The following is a 19,209-nucleotide window of genomic DNA, read 5'->3' as shown; positions in this document are numbered from 1 at the left end:
TCGAATCCCCGCGGCGGGGTGAGCTCCCGTCTTTCAGTCCCAGCTCCTGCCCACCTAGCAGTTCGAAAGCACCCCTAAGTGCAAGTAGATAAATAGGTTCTGCTTTATAGCGGGAAGGTAAACAGCATTTCAGTGTGTTGCGCTGGTCCTGGCTCGCCAGAGCAGCTTCGGCATGCTGGCCACATGACCTGGAAGTGTCTTCAGACAGCGCTGGCTCCGGGCCTCTTAAGTGAGATGAGCACATAACCCTAGAGTCGGACACTATTGGCCTGTACAGGCAGGGGAACCTTTACCTTTACCTATATACTGACACCTGCCAACTTTTAAAATTAAATCTGGTGTTGTGGGTGATGCAAGTCTGTTCAAGAGTTCTGACACTGTGTTATATATAACAACTAGGCATTCATGTTTCAAGACCTCACTCCTAGTGAAACACTGAAATATGTTTTATTTTGTCTTAGGCCACATTCTCACCATGCATTTAAATTACTATGATACCACTTTTAACAGCCATGGCTTCCCCCACCCCTAAAATCTTGGAGTTGTTGTTTATTTTTATTCCATTTTTTTAAAAGAAAAAATTGTTATCGCTTTTGAAAAATACAAACATTAACAGAAGAATTGGTTTTCCCCATTCCCACCCCCTCTCCCTGGAATAGAAGACTAATGAGTTAGATTTTCCCATAAGTCCATGTGAATATTTCATAAAGGGGTAACATATTTCAACAAAATTATCCAGATCAGATGCCATGTTGGGACATGTACTCTCTTCGTTAGTTTCTCGGACAAAGCAATTGTCCATCCCCCCCCCCCCAATTGTCTGATGTGTAGGTGATCAATTACTTTGCTATGAGTAATTGTGCAGCCACCAGAAGAAAATCAATAAGTTCCTTGTATAACAAATTAAGTTGAATATCTGTTAATAAGCCTAGGCTTGGATTATATTATATGTCCTGATCTGTGATTTTGCTTATTTCTGTACATACACTTTCCCAGAATGGTTGTAACAGCTCACATGCCCACCACATATGAAAAATCATATCAGTTGCCCTGTAGTTTATTAAGGGTGCTAAGAGTTGCTTATAAACTCTCCTATTCCTTCCCAAAAAACTACCATTCCTAGGATTATTTGGGGAAATCTTTGACTGTTTAAAGTGGTGTCATATAGTTTTAGATGTGTGGATTCAAGATTAATGAATTCCTTCTTCTTCTTCTTCTTCTTCTTCTTCTTCTTCTTCTTCTTCTTCTTCTTCTTCTGAGATTGCAGTGCTCACATAAAACATTTTATCAGTCTTTTATTAATCAGTCTTGCCAGCAACTCAGGTATAGGGTCTTTTCCGTGCAGGATCCTGCATAATGGAAAGAGCAACGGATCCTTCAGCTCTCTTCCACTGAAACCTTCAAAACAAAACAGAGAATGGGACTGAATGGCAGACATGCACTCCTCCACTGTTCCTGCTGTTTTTTAAACCATATCAGTTAATCTTTTCAGATTGACTCTAAGCATTCATTGCCCGATAACATTAAACTCTCCCTTTAGGTTATTCATTGCTTGTTGACAATACTAGAAGAATTTCTAAGGATGCGGAACACTTTTTACCAAATACCAAATCCCGTCCGCCTCTCACTTCACCTCCTGCTCCTGAATTTAATTACTGGTCACTAGCAGAATGGAAAGAAGTAAAATGGTAGTTTAGGGGAAATGTCATTGCTTAATTGAGCAGTCAGCTATACAGAGTGTTGCCAAAATAAGTGGAAACATTAGATTGTTGTAATGAGACTGGACTGTCATGACTGAGAATGAACATCTCACCAGGGATTTGGGTAGATTAAACATATGGGGGGGATTCAATGCAGTTCATAGCAATGAGACCTTAGGTGTCAATTCCCCATCATAGAGCCAGAGTCTACCAACTTTAAAACATACGGAGCACATTAATTCTAAATAGGAAAGCAATCTATGGTGTGTGGGTCACAAATTATTAGGGCATGGGCAGGAACCTGAAAGCTGGTGGTCCTCCTGAATATGGGACAGAGTTAAGCCTCCTTGCCTTTCCGGTGCTGTATCACTGCCACTGAAATATACTCGGAGTTGAGAGTGGATTTCATGCTCTTTATTCAGCTCATAGTGGTGAGGAGGAATGGAAGTTCCGCCAGAATGTCTGCTTTATATACATTATTTACACAATGGGCCCCATGTAATTGGCTAATTCTGGGATTCACCTGTAGGCCAATCAGGTTGCGGATTCACTTCCACCTGGAGCTGGATTGGGTGGCACCTGTGGACCAATCAGACTGCTCCATTCTGGACCCTATTGTTCTAGGACCAATCAGACTGCTGCCTTTTGGAGCCTATTCAACTCAGTACATGACAGCCACCTTTCTAGTTCAGTAGATTAAAGGTAAAAAGCATTCCAAGAAAACAGGAGTGGAATGGCAGCGCAGGAATGCTTAGTTTGAGACAGACAACACAAACCTATATCACTTAGAAGAAATCCCCACTGATATCAGTGAGGTTTACTCTGATGTAAATGTGTATTGCAGCCAAAATCTCATGCTTTGTACTTGACTTGTGGAACAAAGTTAGAAAAAGCAAAACAAAGACCCTCACAAAACATGACTCCACTGGGGCAGGCAATGCAGCCAATCTGACGCTCCAAGAACGAACTCGATGAGAAGAACCCGGCGAAGAAAAGCAAGGTAGGGCTCCAAGTGGAGGCTGTTTAAATGGCCTGGGCACAGACCTGAGGGAAGCCTTCTTACTCTGTCAGCTCCACACACATCCCAGCCCAGCCCATTGTCCAAGCCAGCACCCCCGTTCGCCAATTCCTGGTGCAGGCTAGGATCTGGCTCCTGATTGGTGGTCCGGTCTTATGCCCAGGCCACCTATCAGGACAGGACACCATCCTCAAATCCCTCATCGAGGTCTTAGAAGAGCCTCTGCCATCCCGCAACGCTGTCGCATCGAGAGGCTGAGCGGACTTGGCTATCGTCACTCTGAAGAATGTCCCATTAAGCAATCATTTAAATAAATAAATAAATTGCAAATTATTATATTATATTATATTATATTATATTTATTTATTAAATTTGCATACCACCCTATACCCATAGATCTTTGGACCCCCAATTCAATAATAATAATAATAATAATAATAATAATAATAATAATACCATGGTGTATAATTAAATCTTTAAAATACAGTCGTACCTCAGAAGTCAAATGCCTTGCAACTTGAACGTTTTGGCTTCCGAACTCCGCAAACCCAGAAGTGAGTGTTCCAGTTTGGAAATGTTCTTTGGAACCCAAACATCCAGCATGGGTTCTGCGGCTTCTGATTGGCTGCAGGAGCTTCCTGAAGCCAATTGGAAGCAGCGCCTCAGTTTTCGAACGTTTTGGAAGTCAAATGGACTTTCAGAACAGATTCAGTTCGACTTCCAAGGTATGACTGTACAGGGGAAATAGCCAACAGTGAAACAAATAAGTTATCTGAGAAGGCCTGGTGAAACAAAATATCTTTTGGTATCAAAAATATCAAAATGGCAGCACCTGTCTGATTTCAGTAGGAACAGTGTTACAGAGTACTGGTGTCACTACACACAAACAGGGGTAGCCAATATGGTGACCTTCAGATGGTGTTGAACATTGCCCACCAGCCTCAGTCATCATGGTTAAGAATGATGGGAGCTGCAGTTCAGCAAATAAAGATAAATAATGGCTACCCCTGGTGTAGAAACTAAATGAATTTTCCATGAATAGAAAGCAGAAGGAGCAGTGATGCACCAATACCTGGGTGAGAGGAGGTGGCCATTTGCAAAAGGTGGCCAACCTCACATACTGTTGTATACTTACGCAGTCTGTTCTGGGATGAGAAGGCTGTCTCCATTTGCTAGACACAGGGTATTACTGTCAGCAGTAACAACAGATGTTCCTTCCTGAAAAGGCAGGAACAAAAGACAGGCTTTTAATTCTTCCTGGACTGTCATTAGCAGCCACAAACTAGGAAGTATATCTTAATGAACTAATCAGTCAGTCTAACCAAATCATCAGTAATCTAGTGATCTGGGAAATAAACAAATCAATTAATTCTGTAATGGCAGGGCTTGTGACCCAAACCAGTCATTAACAACTATATGCCACAGGCTTGATAGACATTCTTGGTTTTCCTCTTACTGGGACCTGAACCTAGATTTGGCTGCTGGTGGGAGATGTTTCATTTATTACACTGTTTCTCAAATTTTTTTCAATCCATGTCCTTTTAGCTGACATAAAAAAGATGCCACACCCCTTTGAATCCCAGTTCATGTAATTATTTAATTTGAATTTCTCACATGGATTGAAATTTCATAACTTTAAATTTGTTTACTTATATTGTACATTACCAAAACAAAAAACAACCCCCCCCCTCTCACACACACTCCACACCAAGTTCTTTGTATGTCCCCGTTGGTTGAGAAAAACTGATTTAGTGCATCACAAGTTGTGCAAACCTAGTATTCAGTGAAAAGGTTCTCCTTTGTTTTGATCATTTTAGGGCTCATTACTTGCAGGGGGCGGGGGAATTGAGACCAATCACTGGGCAACAATTTTTTACTTTTTGAATGTTGTCTAGATTTCTACAACTGATTTAGGGTATTTTTGCACTGCTGAATCAGGAAATGGCATCTGTTTCTCTCCATCAGGTCAGGTTTACTGTAAACTGAATGGTGGGCATTGATAACGGTAAGTACACGTAAATTGCATGTTGCTTCAGCATTTTTCAAACTTCAGGGCTTGAACTTCTGTTTCTTGGAACTCCTGGAATGCTCAGCGGCAGGGAGGTCTCTCTTCAGAGTCCAACAGTAGTCAGCCATCATGACTGCGTCCTAGCAACCCTGATACCTGGTCTCCATCTCTTTCATGTCCTGATGGAATCTCTCCCCCTGCTCGTCACTCATTGAACCCAGGTTCTCAGGAAACCGGTCCATATGTGAAAATAGGTAGTGCATCTTGATGCTCATGTTGCAGCCCAGGCTTCTGAAAGCAGTCAGCATGTTGTTGACAAGTTCTGCATAGTTTCTGGCCTTATTGTTGCCAAGAAATTCTTCACTACCAGAACAAATGCCTTCCACGCTTCCAGTTCCACTTCGTTCATTGAGTTTCTGAACTCTGGATCTCTGATGAGCTGACGGATCTGAGGACCGTCAAAGATGCCAGCTTTCAACTTCTCCATGGTCAATCCTGGAAAAGCCTGGCACAAGTAAGTGAAGCAGTCACCATCCTTGTCCAGAGCCTTGGTGAACTACTTGATTAAGCCGAGCTTGATGTGCAGCGGTGGGAAGAGTATTCTGTCTCTGTCCACCAGAGGGTTGTTGATGACGTTCCTTTCTTTGCAAGGCACCAATTCCTCCCGCACAGGCCAGTCCTTATTTGTGTAATGCTGAGCACGGTCCCTACTATCCCACATGCACAGAAAACATGGGTACTTGGTGAAGCCAGACTGGTTGCTGTTGTGTAGCAGAACACATTTCAGTGATCGCTTGCTGCTGTCAATGAACAGTCTCCAATCTTTGGGTTCATACTTTGGCACTCCAAGCTTGAGCAGAAGCTGCGCAATATCTGCACAGTACACCAAGTCCTTCTCTTCCGAGAAAAAACGGAGGTTTTATGACTTCAAACTGATCCCTTTTCGACATAATCACCCAGAACTATCGGACCTGAATACTTCTTGTAATTAAAATAATCATTTCCAATCAAAACAATTATTCGACATGGCATTTTACCCCCACCAACTTCTTCTAAAATGCTCCACACAAGCGTACATGTGAACAAAAACGTAAAAAAAGACATGTGGCCATAGCTCAAAAACTTGACCTGATTGAGCAAAACCAATGTGATTTTTGGATTCAGCGCATCAGATTCATCCTAAATCAACTGAAAAAACGCAGACAACAAATTTGTTGTTGACCAGTGTAATGTGAGTCGATGTAGAACTTTGGGGGAAAGTGTTCACCTCTCCCTGGAATTCTGTAGTGATAGCTGACCTTTTCATTTGTGGAACTATTTGATTTGAAACAAACAAACAAACAAACAAACAAACAAACAAACAAACAAACAAACAGAGTGAGGCTTAACCTCCATAGTAAAGCCAACAGAAAAACTCCCCTGCTACCCAGTACAGATGCACTGTGAGGAGCAGCAATCAGACTGAGTTTTGCAGCCCACAGCTCCACATAATGAAGCTGTCTTGAGGCGACCCACTTCTGTGGCATTGTTAATCAACTAAGCTAGCAGTGTGCTGATAGATATGTCAGCCTGAAAATATGGCACTTGCTTGTTCAAAGTATTTTTCAGTCTTCTCATCAGATCCTCAAAATACTTTCCAGGACCTGAAAAGTTGCTCACCAAGCCAACAGGGACTAGACTGACATTACTACAAGGAAAATCATGAATACACTACTAAAAAGGGTTCATATCTGTCTTGTAAGAATGTTGCTCTGTGAGCCATTTCATTCCTGTGAGGACTAATGGAGGTCTTGCATGAACAGAACTATTTCTAATGGGCAAGTAGGGATAATGCTTTTACACTCAGGTTGTGCTTGTGGGCTGCCAATGGGACAATGGCCTCTGTGAGAACAGAGTGCTGGGCTATATGGACTTTTGACCGGATCCAGCAATAATCATCTTATATTCTTAAACTGAAGCATAGCCAGCATCAACAATAGACTGGGTTCAGAGACTGCTGAGGAACCCATGGGTGAACCACACTGCCTCAGTCCAACTGCAGCGATGACAAGGGTGTCCCAGTGTCATCTGTAATCCCTGGAGTGAAATACTTTTCTCCAGAGCCAAACTCGAACCCACAGCTGGATCCTCTGCCCATGGAGGCTTCACCGAGTGGGGCAGAGCAGCTTTCTGACAAGGGTGCTGTTTTGCTTGCCAGGAAGAAAAGGGACAAGGCTGTGGGGTAGGGTTGGGGGAGACATGGCCAAACACTGGATTGGCTTTGCACCATGCCAGCCTCTATGTCACCTTGCTGCTCTCCCTCCAGATAAGCAACTGGCTACCCCAGAAGCTGCCATAGCAGTTCTATCATACCTGTTGAGCCACTTATGATCAATGCACACACCTCTTTTATTTCCATTGCTTGCTCGATGGAAGAATTACCGTATTTTTCGCTCTATAGGACGCACCCGACCATAAGATGCACCTAGTTTTAGAGGGGGAGAACAAGGAAAAAAATTCTCTCCCTCTCTGCGCAGCGCCCCTTCAGCAAAGCGGCAGGAGAAGCGGAGCCCCTTCCATTTCTCCTCCTGCTGTGGCTATCCCTGAAGCCAGGAGAGTCTTGCTCTCCTGGCTTCAGCGAAAGCAACGCGAAGCCTCTGGAGCACAGAGGGAGCTCCCGCTGCGCTCTGGAGGCTTTGGGCGGGTATCCCTGAAACGTGGAGAGTGAGAGGGGTCAGTGCGCACCAACCCCTCTCACTTTCCAGGCTTCAGCGAAAGCAACGTGAAGCCATGCAGCCTACATTTGATCCATAAGACGCACACACATTTCCCCTTAACTTTTGGAGGGGGAAAAGTGTGTCTTATAGAGCGAAAAATACGGTATTGCCAGTGTGGAAACACCGGCTCCCTCTGCCTGAAGTGAGATCAGCGCTGCACCCCATAGTCGCCTTTGACTGGACTTAACCTTCCAGGGGTCATTTACCTTTTTACCCTACCTACATAGTTAGTGTGAAATGGAAGTAGCATCACATACCAGCTGCCATAGCCATATATCTGCATTCTTTCCTCCCTCTTTGGTTGTTCCTGGTCCAAAAATTATAACCTGGGCAACAAACCAAGAAAATGCAATGTGTTACTAGGAGAAACATTTGTGTCAATGTAAAATTATTTAACGGAAATTGTGAGAAGATGCATTAACCTTGCCAAAGGCTTTGTATACCAGAATGTAAAAACAAAATCTAACACATCACAACTGCACATTTCTCTCTCTTCACCTCAATGGTCTTTGCTCCTGTACTCTTCTGATCCTCCCACTAATAGTTTTGTGCTTTTATCCATAGCGTACACCACTCTTGGGACAGACAGTGCATTTTCCTTTTGCCAGAGGCTTGCACTCGAACGTAATAGGAATCTTTTTCTGGACTTCAAACAGCTGTGATTCCTCATTTATTTTTCTCTTCTCATTCCTCCTAATCCCTGTTTAGAAGTTAGGGGCAGACACCAATGGTTAACCTTGCTGGCATTGGTCTTTGCAGCAATGCTCTGCACATCTTGTCCCAGCTCCTGGAGACTATGGGCACTTGCTTTTAATGATTTATTGTTTTTGTAAGTTGATTTTGGTCACTTTTGTGAGGAAAGCAATATCATCAAATAGAAGATGCATCCATGTGGGGGATTTTTCTGACATTGTAAACCACCTCAAATCAGACTTGATTAATAGAGGTATATAGTAATAATAATAATAATTTTATTATTTGTATCCCATCCATCTGACTGGGGTTCCCCAACCACTCTGGGTGGCTTCCAACAAATATAAAATCATAATAAAACATCAAAGATTAAAAACTTCCCTAAACAGGGCTGCCTTCAGATGTCTTCTAAAAGTTGTATAGTTATTTATCTTCTTGACATCTGATTGGAGGACGTTCCACATGGAGAGAGCCACTACTGAGAAGGCCCTCTGCCTGGTTCCCTGTAACCTCATTTCTTGCAGTGAGGGAACCACCAGAAGGCCCTCAGAGCTGAACCTCAATGTCTGGACAGAACGATGGGGTTGAGAGGCTGTTTAGGGCTGTCAGCACCAACACTTTGAATAAGTTATATAAACATCTATTTTTATTTATGTTTAATGTTAACTGAAAAGGCACATTTAACGTCACTTGTTTGGTCTCTTGATGACTAAATCAGTGTTCCTCGGAAGTACTGGTGTAAATCAGTTTGTGTATTAGCAGTAATCTGTATAGCTCCCTAGAATGGCTGTTGGGCATACAACTGCTATAGAGTTTCTCCTAGTGCAGGGTTTGGGAACCTGCAGTCTTCCAGACATGGCTTGACTACAGCTGCCTTCATCTACTGGAAGTCCAACAGAGATTGGGCAGAGATTCCTCATCCTTGTCCAAGGCCAACAGAAGAGAGAGAGAATGGACATCTTCAGGCTAGATTATCCTTGAGGGACATTGCATATCATTTATTCTCTGACCCTGAATAAGATATAAAAAACACTTCTCCACAGGAGGCTGCCTGTTCACTTGAAAAAATAATTCACCCAACTCCTCCTTTTGAAAGTACTCAAGTTTTTTCTACCTCAGTTTCAGAGCTGTCTCCAAAAAGTCTGAAGGATTTCTTCTGATCTATCTCTTCACGATGATCGTTCAGCCAGCCTTGAAAGGAAAAAGGATCCATGACCTTGGCTTCATTTAAGGGGAAAGGCATTTCTTTCAAAAGTTCATCTAAAAATAAAGAAAATCTAGAGGTAGAAAAGATATATATATATATTTCTGATTGCTTTAGAAGTGGCGACAGGTGTTAGCCCATCAGAAAGCTTATTGCAAGAACATGTGATATTGTCATATTAATGCTTGGTGTTTCAGAAGATTCAAACATGTGGGCAGAAAAGGACAAGGGCCAAATTTCAAATTATCTAACAGTCCACGACAGCTTCTCCTACTTCTCCTGCCCTTCACCAGCTTCTTTAAACCTGCCACCCATTAGGTCTTTCAACTCCTGCTTTGTCGTAAATACAGACAACATTAAGTAGACACATTTACTGCCACTACTCATTACCTTCCTACTGTGCGTTCAAATGCCTTCTAGGGATTCTCTTGGCCAATATGGAACAAAACTGATTACGCAGCACTTCAGAATTTAATACCCTGCATTTCCTGATTGTTTTGAAACAGTCTGAAACACTCTCTGCCCTTTCAAATCCTGTTCTGAGGTTCACAGTTCTGCACCCTGTGAAATTAACTTCATTCTCTCAACTAAATGCAAAGGTGAAATCTTCTCCCACACTCCCGTTTTCTTCTCCGAAAGCCACGGGGTACTCTCAAAACATGTCTCTGGGGTGCTTTTTCGGTAATGGTCCAAATAAGATGCAGAAAAATGCAATGCCTCTCTGTGGTATCCCAAGTAGTTATGAAGCACATTAGGTAAGCATCAGTAGTATAGTCAGCCAGGGGTCCTGGGATTGCATTCATTTGGCCTACTTAGAAACCTTCCTGTATCCTGTATAATTGTTTTTGCAGATCAGGTTTAGATGTGGAAAAAAATGTACTGCGCTGTGAATAACAAAGACATGGCACCAAAATTTATAGTTAAAAAAACCCAACCCAAATAGATAAGAAACTTGTTAAAACTCTGCAAATCTCTGGCAAGAAAATGCTATTCCTGGTAACTGGCCTCTAAGGTCTTTTAATTTTAAAAACCCTCAGGCCAACACTTCATGCATGGTGGAGCAGCACAAGCTGGGCAGCTTCTTCCCAACACCTGCCTTCCCAACCCCAAGAGTCACTGTTAGTTCCGAGGAAGGCAGAGGCTTAGCAGAGGTAGTCCAGTGCTCCTGCCACCATGTTTGCACCTCACTGGGACCCAGTAAGAGCAGTAGACTCATAAACTGGTGAACCGGGTTCGCGTCTCCACTCTTCCACATGCAGCTGCTGGGTGACCTTGGGCTAGTCACACTTCTCTGAAGTCTCTCAGCCCCACTCACCTCACAGAGTGTTTCTTGTGGGGGAGGAAGGGAAAGGAGAATGTTAGCGGCTTTGAGACTCCCTCAGGTAATGATAAAGCGGGATATCAAATCCAAACTCTTCCTCTTCTTCTTCTTCTTCTTCTTCTTCTTCTTCTTCTTCTTCTTCACTGAACTCCCTACCCTGTGTCTCACCTTTCCTCCTCTCAGGAATGCTCAGCGTTGGGAATGCAAATGAGCAACGTTGCCCTGCCTACCCCAACCCCTCCGATGGCTGCTGCATCTAGTGGTGTCTTATAGGTAGAGATGGAGAAGAAATTCAGTTTAGTGAGGACTTGCAATGCGAACCTATCTAATTGGAAGTTCATGAAACAACATGCAAATCTTCAAGATTCACACTTCTCTACATTTTACGATGCAGTTCCCCAGCCAAATGATGCATACAAAAATGTGTATATTAAAGTGTGCATCAAAAGGCACATGTTCCTGAAAACAACATATAGAATGCAAAATTGCTTTGCCAAAAAAAAAAAAAGTGTATGCCTGGGAAAATTGCAGATAAAAGGAGGAAATTTCACTAAAATGCTGATGAATTTTCATGGGAATTTTTTTAAAAAAATAAATAAATCACAGACTGATACAGACATGTGAAATGACTTGAAAAATGAGAAACTGAAACCAAAATGGGCAGATTCACCCACCCGTATTCCAGGAACTTATCATGTACATTAACATCCTTGAACAGCAAGGATGACTGCACTTAACTAAATGAACAACTGATGCAGAAAACAGGTCACAAAGATTATGGTTTTCTTTTTGCAACAACCAGCTATTTTTCTTGCATTTCCCTCCTACCTTTCATTCAAGGCTGCCCAGAGCAGCTTAAACCTTTCTCTTTCTCCTCCTCTCCTCCATCATTTTAACTCATTAGCAACCCTGCTTGGGTTGAGAGATAGTGGACTCACATGATCACATCCCAGGGTATAATATGAATGGATGGCATGCATGACATGAGCTAACTTCCACTAAATCTTTAAAGAAGGTGAAGGAATCTGTGTGGCGAACCAGAGCAGCACATGGAAACGCCGTTTACCTTCCCGCCAGAGCGATACCTATTTATCTACTTGCACTTTGACGTGCTTTTGAACTCCTAGGTTGGCAGGAACAGGGACCAAGCAACGGAGCTCACCCTGTCGCGGGGATTTGAACCGCCGACCTTCTGATCAGCAAGTCCTAGGCTCTGTGGTTTAACCCACAGCGCCACCTGCGTCCCCCTGGGATAAACCACTGTAAAACCCAATGGCTGTTGCTAAAATGCAATTATAGCATTTGCCATTTTTTAATCTACTCTGCCTGTTGTGTCAAGCTTAAGACACAAACTGGCTTCAAGTAGTCTAGCTTCTTTGTATCTAGAAATAAACACAAGTGGTTTTGTTATTGTTAATATAATAGAGAAGGAGAGAGAAATACTCTCATAAGAGTTTTTTGGGCGGGAATAAACACCTTAGACCAGGGGTGCCCAAACCTTTTTCAAAGAGGGCCAGATTTGATGAAGTGAACATGAGTGAGGGCCGACCAAAGTTTTTAGGATTGAAGTTGTTGAGCTTTTTTTACAATTTTACCCCAGGACATATAATCGACCGGCAGGCTGGATTAGGCCCCCAAAATGAACTTTGGACATGCCTACTCTATGGAGATCATTCCTTACATCCTGTGATTAACTGTGTGATGTAGACACCTCAGTGAATGACAAAACAAATGAGCCTCTTTGCTGATTTTAGACTTCTTAGAAATTATATGTTTGATCCGAGAGGGTTGTAAAACGGTTGTCTGATACATTATTGTGATCTGAGTTAGTGCAGGTTGTATGAAGCCCCTGAAATGGCTTCCTTGTTGGGAATGTTGTCTTCGGTGTCTCAGCAGCTTGAGCAAAACTTCCATTCTAAACACAGTAGTTGCTGCAAGTGAAATGTGCAATATGGGAACTCTCCGTGTTTCTTAGCCTATCCTTTCTTAGGCCCCAAGTATACTTCTTTGCCACCAGTTCACCTCACTGCTATTTACTAAACAGCCTCCTCCTACGTGCATCTGTAAATGGGAGAGCGCAAGTCATCCTGCCCCTTTGCAAATCCCAGCCAGCTCCTGTGGAAACTGTGACCTAAGAGCTGCAAGTGTCTCTAACAGACCAGGTGTCGGCTTTCTGAGTAAGATCGTCACTAGAGGGCAGACGTTCTCTGGCTTGTAGGCTGCCGCACTGTCTGCTGACAAACGCCAGCTCCCTTGGCCTATAGAGTAAGATGAGCGCGCAACCCCAGAGTTGTCTGCGGCTGGACCTAACGGTCAGGAGTACCTTTACCTTTTACTATCAAAATCTGCTGTAAGATTGTTACCTCCATCCTTTGTATATTAGTAAGGCTGCAGTCCTGTATGTACCTGAGGAGAAAGCCTCATTGAACACAAAGCGAGATGAGCGCCGCAACACCAGAGTCGGCCACGACTGGACCTAATGGTCAGGGGTCCCTTTACCTTTAAGCTTTCCTTAAGGGGAAAAAAACCCCACCCATATTATTGCTAGTTGAATAATTGCTTTGCTTCTGAAATCAGTTTATATTACCTGGATTGGGTTTTCCAGTCTGATACTGCCTTGAGCTGAAAAACCTAGAATGACAAATGTTAAAGGAGTAAAACTTTTCAGACTAATATAGGTAACCAAATTGTATGTCTGGGCGACATTACAAATGCATGTTTGCTTTCCCACTCCCTCTGTGACAAGTGAAGCAACAGGGAACTAGGCAGAGGGCCTTTTCAGTAGTGGCACCTGCCCTGTGGAAAGCCCTCCCAACAGACGTCAAACAGATAAACAACTATTTGACTTTCTGAAGACACCTGAAGGCAGCCCTGTTCAGGGAAGTTTTTAATGGCTGGTATTTCATTGTGTTTTTAGTGTTTTGTTGGAAGCTGCCCAGAGTGGCTGGGGCAACCCAGTCAGATAGTTAGATGAGAAGCAAATAATAATAATAATAATAATAATAATACAACTTGGGGGTCAGCTCTGAATAAAAGTTATTTGGATACAACACGATGCAATAAAATGGAGAAGACTTACTCTTGGATTATTGGGATAAGTTGTGTGCCAAGGTCTTCACAGTAAAACCATCTCTCAAAAAGGACATTGGTTGATTCCCCAACGTAGTATCTGGCAAAAGGGTGGGGGAGAAACTACATTAAGTGGTTGTATCATATAAAATGGAAGGTTGTGTTATTTTATTCTCTAAATGCCTTTCGAAATATTATGCACTGGTAAAAACAAATAAACGTATAATGCTTTGGTTTGAACTTATCTGCACTGGGTAGGAGAATAAAATTCGGCACCACTGAGAATCTTGAAATCTGAATTCAGCTTAGATTGGACTTTAGTTAATTCAAATGCATGGCAGCGCATCCTTGTCATTAAGCACAGTATTGTCTGCACTGATGGGCAGAAGATTTCCAGGATTTGAAACTGAGGACATTTCCGGCCCAACCTTGAGATAACACACCCTCTGTGTGCAAATATGTCCCGTCCCACTGATCTATGACTCTTTCCTCAATATGTTATTTACTGCACATTGCATACTTGTTGGCATCCATCTGTCTAGAGAGACAGTGCAGTGTGCCTCCAGGGGTGAAGTCAAACCGCTGCTTTATCAGCACTGAAGTGAGCTCCACGGGATGTGTAGGATGTCACAGGAAGGGTAGTACCTATGGGGGACACACACACGCATTGTGCTCCTTATGGGCTAGTTTGTCCCACTTTGGTCTCCATCCTACACTCAGATCTCACCTGTGACTCCTAGAAGCTGCCAGCATGCGACAGCGACCACACCAGCTAAACCAGGTGAGGGTAGTTGATGGGTCTCAAACCCTCAGTGAGTTACGGACTTCCCCCTGAATGTGAAGACAGGCTCTGTTGGATTGTGCGACCAATGGAGGGTTCAATGGTCAAGAAGGTGGTTTCTGCATGTGCTGTAGAAGGAAGTGAGGAGCAGATGGGCTCGTCAACCTGGGAAGGTGACCCATCGAGGAGAAGGAATACTTTGATCCTAAACCTTTGTTGCCTTGTGGGATATGTTTGGGAGAAGAAAATGCTAAGGAGTAAACCCTACACAAACCCAGAGTGGAGGCCCTAAGACAGTTGGATGGCGCCTTGTACGCCTCCTTCTGGTAACTCCAGCAGCCAAACATGTTGCTCTACTTTCCTTTGGACCATATCATCTGGGCAGCCAAGGGCCTCCATACACACTGCCCAGGTTTGTGGCCCAGAGAGGTTACATATTGCATAAGTACTGTATTTATACTCCAGTATTTGTATGCCACTTTTTTGAACCAAAATTGTTCTCAAAGTTGCTCAAGAGTCACAGTTTTAAGAAGATTATATTTCACCTGAGTCCATCGGTTTCAGTCTTTAATCTTTTTCTCTCAATAACCAATCCGACAGTGTTTGCGAATCTCTGAGGGGAATGTGGTATCCTGGCTGGTAAGAGGAACATCTGCCCAGAAAAAAAGAAAGGAAGTTGAAACAGTTGCCACAGTTCATGACAGGAGTGGGGAACCTCAGGCTTGGGGGCCAAATCCTGCTCTATCTGGCCCTCAGAATTCTCCTCAGGCCACTGGCCTTGTTTCACCCCCTGAATGTTTTCTGGCTGGAATGTGTCCTTGAACTCAGATAATACCTCTTGCTTGTCTGGATGGAGGATACAGAGGTTGTATCAGAGAAATGTTGGAGGGTATGCTATACACATGATAAGGGGAGGACTCCAGGTGCATCCAGAGCTCATTCTGTTTGCTTGTTTTTCTTTTCATGCAAACGTTCCTATAGCTGAAGAGGTAAGCCACAAGTCAATGGAAAATGTGGCTTCTTACTTCAGCAGAGAGAACCATGGCAAATACACCCTTGCTTTATGTGCATATTTCCCCCACCCATTTTCCATTAACCATTTACAAGCCTATGCTTACCTCTCCTTCTTTAATGTAGATATCCTTGTGTTTTCCATTCTCTATTATCTTCAGGCACATATCTCCTTCCAGCTGGTAGAACAACTACAGTGTAGGAGAGGGAAAAACTTAATTTAAAGCATGCATATCACAATGCCATATGTACAGTCTGCAAGGGATTCATGTATATTGCAGGGCCCGCACAATCAGTTTTGGGAGCCTGTTTACGGTATTGAACTGTGGTTTTAAAATTCAATATGAGGGAATATGCTGACATCTATTGGATACATGGAAAACTGCAAGCTACGAATGACCACTGGTGCTGTTTGCTAGGGATGATGGGAATTGTAGTCCCAAAACATCTAGAGGGCCAAGTTTGCCTATGCCTGGGCTAAGATGCTCGCTTTAAAAAAAAATATCTTAATGATAGTAGTCCCCTACTCCTCTATCAGGAAGCGGGTGGTGCTGTGGGTTAAACCACAGAGCCTAGGACTTGCCAATCAGAAGGTCGGCGGTTCGAATCCCCACAACGGGGTGAGCTCCCGTTGCTCGGTCCCTGCTCCTGCCAACCTAGCAGTTCGAAAGCACGTCAAAGTGCAAGTAGATAAATAGGTACCACTCCAGCGGGAAGGTAAACGGTGTTTCCATGAGCTGCTCTGGTTCGCCAGAAGCGGCTTAGTCATGCTGGCCACATGACCCGGAAGCTGTACGCCGGCCCCCTCAGCCAATAAAGTGAGATGAGCGCTGCAACCCCAGAGTCAGTGATGACTGGACCTTTACCTTTACCTTTTTACTCCTCTATCAGTCCCAGCCAGAGTAGCCAATGATCAAGCATGATGGAACTAGTAGTCCAACAACATCTAGAGGGCATTGCGTCATAGATAGTGCAAGCCTACGTAAGGACATTGTAACCAAATCACTAAATGAAAGACTTCCCAATGTGTTACCTCTTCTCCTTCTTCAATATGATAATCCTTCCTTTGGTTTGGTCCACCAACAAACATTACATTGAGCTGACAGTGGTGCCTGCAGGGTAATAAAAAAGCCATTTTTTTAACATAAACGTATGATAAGTTAAGGCATAAAAGGATAAAAGTATAAAGACTCTTCAAACCAGCATTTTTGTATGCAACCTTGCCTATTTGCACAATTTTGCACGGCTGTCTTCCCTGATATAAACCATATCCACATGCTATTTTCATTGACAGGTGCACAGGAGGACTCCTCTGTGTGAGCGCCTGAGGGCCCTGCTCTTGCCACTCACCACCTGGCCCAGGGCGGGGCCTGAAGCCTCACAAGGACTGCTTGCTGCTTGCTGCCTGCTGCCCAGGAGGACTCCCCTGTGTGAGTGCCTGAGGGCCCTGCTCCTGCCACTTACCACCTGGCCCAGGGCGGGGCCTGAAGCCTCACAAGGACAGTTGCTGTTACTGCTGGAGGGGCACAGAGTGTTTTTAAAAATGTTTTTAAAAATTTCTTTTGAATTTTTTGTATGTTCTTAAGGGGAGGGGTCAGGGCTGCCGGGGAGTGGTTCCCAGCGCACAAAATGGCTGGGGCATGTTCCACGGGGGGGGGGGGGGAGATGCAAGCAAGCAAACTCCAACTTCCCAATCTGGCATCCACCTAATATGGTGTTTTGCAACACTGGGGGGGGGGGGGGGCAGGTAGCCAAGCTTAGACAGAGTTCCAAGCTCCAAATGGGCTCAAATCACTCCCAATTTACTCAGAGCAAGTTGGAGTGGCCTCAATTCAATTCAGATTCAAGCTGAATCATCCCAAATCTTCCTGAGTCAGTGGGATTCGGCTGAAGTGGTTGCACAGCCCACCTCTGAGCTATCCTAAAATTGTTGTTGCACTTTGATTATTATATGTTATTCCCACCCTCTTGGTGCCTGGAAAACTCAAACATGTTTCACAGTTATATGACTTGCTTCTTCAAAACCTGGAGTTCTCGAAATGGTCTTGGTCCAGTATATCTGAAGGAGTATCTCCACCCGCATCGTTCTGCCCAGACACTGAGATCCAGCGCCAAGGGCCTTCTGGTGGTTCCCTCACTGTGAGAAGCCAAGTTACAGGGAATCAGGCAGAGGGCCATCTCGGTAGTGGCACCCACCCTGTGGAACGCCCTCCCACCAGATGTCAAAGAGAACAACAACTACCAGACTTTTAGAAGACATCTGAAGGCTGCCCTGTTTAGGGAAGCTTTTAAAGTTTGATGCATTACTGTATTTTAATATTTTGTTGGAAGCCGCCCAGAGTGGCTGGGGAAGCCCAGTCAAATGGGTGGGGTATTAATAATAATAATAATAATAATAATAATAATAATAATAATTCTGAACCTGTGTTTTATTTCAAGGTGCGAAAAATATTATTTGTGGAGTGTTGTACAGTCTTACAACCTGCTGTCCACAGGCATACAACAAGTTTATTATCATTGCATCTATGAATGCCACAAAGACTACAAAGCATGTTTAGAATCAAGAATTACTGTGTACTTAATGTTGACAGCTATGGCTTTAAATCTGCAAAACAGCCTTTAGGTTTGATTGCTTCTGTTTCGGCCAGACATTGAAGACCTTTGGCAGACATATACAGTATTTCACTCAAGGACCATAGGGTCCTTGTACCGAATCAGACCACTCAGTACTGTCTACACTGAATGGAAGTGGTCCTCCAGGGTTTCAGACAGAGGAATCTCCCAGTGTTACCTGAAGATGCCAGGCGCTGCACCTGGAACTCTTGGTATGCAAAGCATTGCTGCTCTACTGAGCCGTGACTCTCCTCTCCTCTTTAATTTGCATAAGAATTGAAAAACAACATTTTGTTTTCCAAGAAACATAGAACAGCGAATTATAGAATCATAGAATCTTCGAGTTGGAAGGGACCCCACGGGTCATCTAGTCCAACCCCCTGCAATGCAGGAATCTCAGCTAAAGCAGCCATGACAGATGGACACACAACCTCTGCTTAAAAACCTCCAAGGAAGGAGAGTCCACCACCTCTCATGGGAGTCTGTTCCACTGCCGAACAGCTCTCACTGTCAGAAGTTTTTCATGATGTTTTGTCAGACTTTCCTTTCTTCTAAGCCATTGCATTGAGTCTGACCCTCAAGAGAAGGAGAAAATTCTGCACATGTTCCATTAATAAAAAAAAACCACACACAAACCCATTAACTTACATGAGCTTATTGCATACTGGAGGCAAGAAGGCAGCTCTGTTTTCTTCTACCCATTTCTTTATGTTCACAAGCATCTTCTCCATGACTCTTGATAGCAAAGTGCGCCGGAGGAAGGAAATGAGTTTGCATAGCTCAATACATCATGCCAACTAAGTTTTGCACAACCTTCGTGAGCTGCTATACGTGGTTCTAAGCTACTTCGGAGCGGCAGTGTCTGCTCTGACTGTCCCCCCTTCTCAATAGAATGCCAGATCTCTCTGCGTTCAATCTTCCAAAGGTCTCTTTGTTGAACAAAGGATATCTCAGTAGCTTAGCCAATGATCAACTTGTGGGATAAAGTACACAGCAAGCTGCTTCATTTTCAAAAGCTTGCACAGTCATGGTAAA

The 19,209-nt window shown here is 43.6% G+C and overlaps 3 protein-coding genes across 5 annotated transcripts in view; 2 read left to right on the top strand and 1 right to left on the bottom strand.

Annotated features, from left to right (window-relative positions):
* Positions 1-19,209, top strand: part of LOC310674204 (uncharacterized protein) — a 128,992-nt gene that overhangs the window by 43,254 nt on the left and 66,529 nt on the right. The window lies entirely within an intron of this gene.
* Positions 1-19,209, top strand: part of LOC310674203 (uncharacterized protein) — a 142,494-nt gene that overhangs the window by 56,758 nt on the left and 66,527 nt on the right. The window lies entirely within an intron of this gene.
* HAAO (3-hydroxyanthranilate 3,4-dioxygenase) lies at positions 409-19,096 on the bottom strand. Of its 3 annotated transcripts, none has more exons than XM_083433160.1 (10): positions 18,823-19,096; positions 16,595-16,673; positions 15,669-15,752; positions 15,096-15,202; positions 13,780-13,869; positions 13,288-13,331; positions 9,290-9,435; positions 7,740-7,808; positions 3,854-3,936; positions 409-1,349 (listed from the first exon to the last, which is right to left on the bottom strand). In XM_083433160.1, the coding sequence occupies exons 1-10, from the start codon at positions 18,903-18,905 to the stop codon at positions 1,271-1,273; spliced, it is 864 nt and encodes a 287-aa protein (XP_083289286.1). In that variant the 5' UTR covers positions 18,906-19,096; the 3' UTR covers positions 409-1,270. The 3 variants fall into 3 exon arrangements, with proteins under 3 accessions (XP_083289286.1, XP_083289285.1, XP_083289287.1); XM_083433159.1 differs by having other exon boundaries at positions 409-1,398; positions 18,823-19,094; XM_083433161.1 differs by lacking the exon at positions 13,780-13,869 and having other exon boundaries at positions 409-1,398; positions 18,823-19,095.

This window comes from Podarcis tiliguerta (genome assembly GCF_965153285.1).
Source record: "Podarcis tiliguerta genome assembly, chromosome: 3".
Classification (NCBI taxonomy): Eukaryota; Metazoa; Chordata; class Lepidosauria; order Squamata; family Lacertidae; genus Podarcis; species Podarcis tiliguerta.
This window is presented reverse-complemented; position numbering and strand designations above follow the sequence as displayed.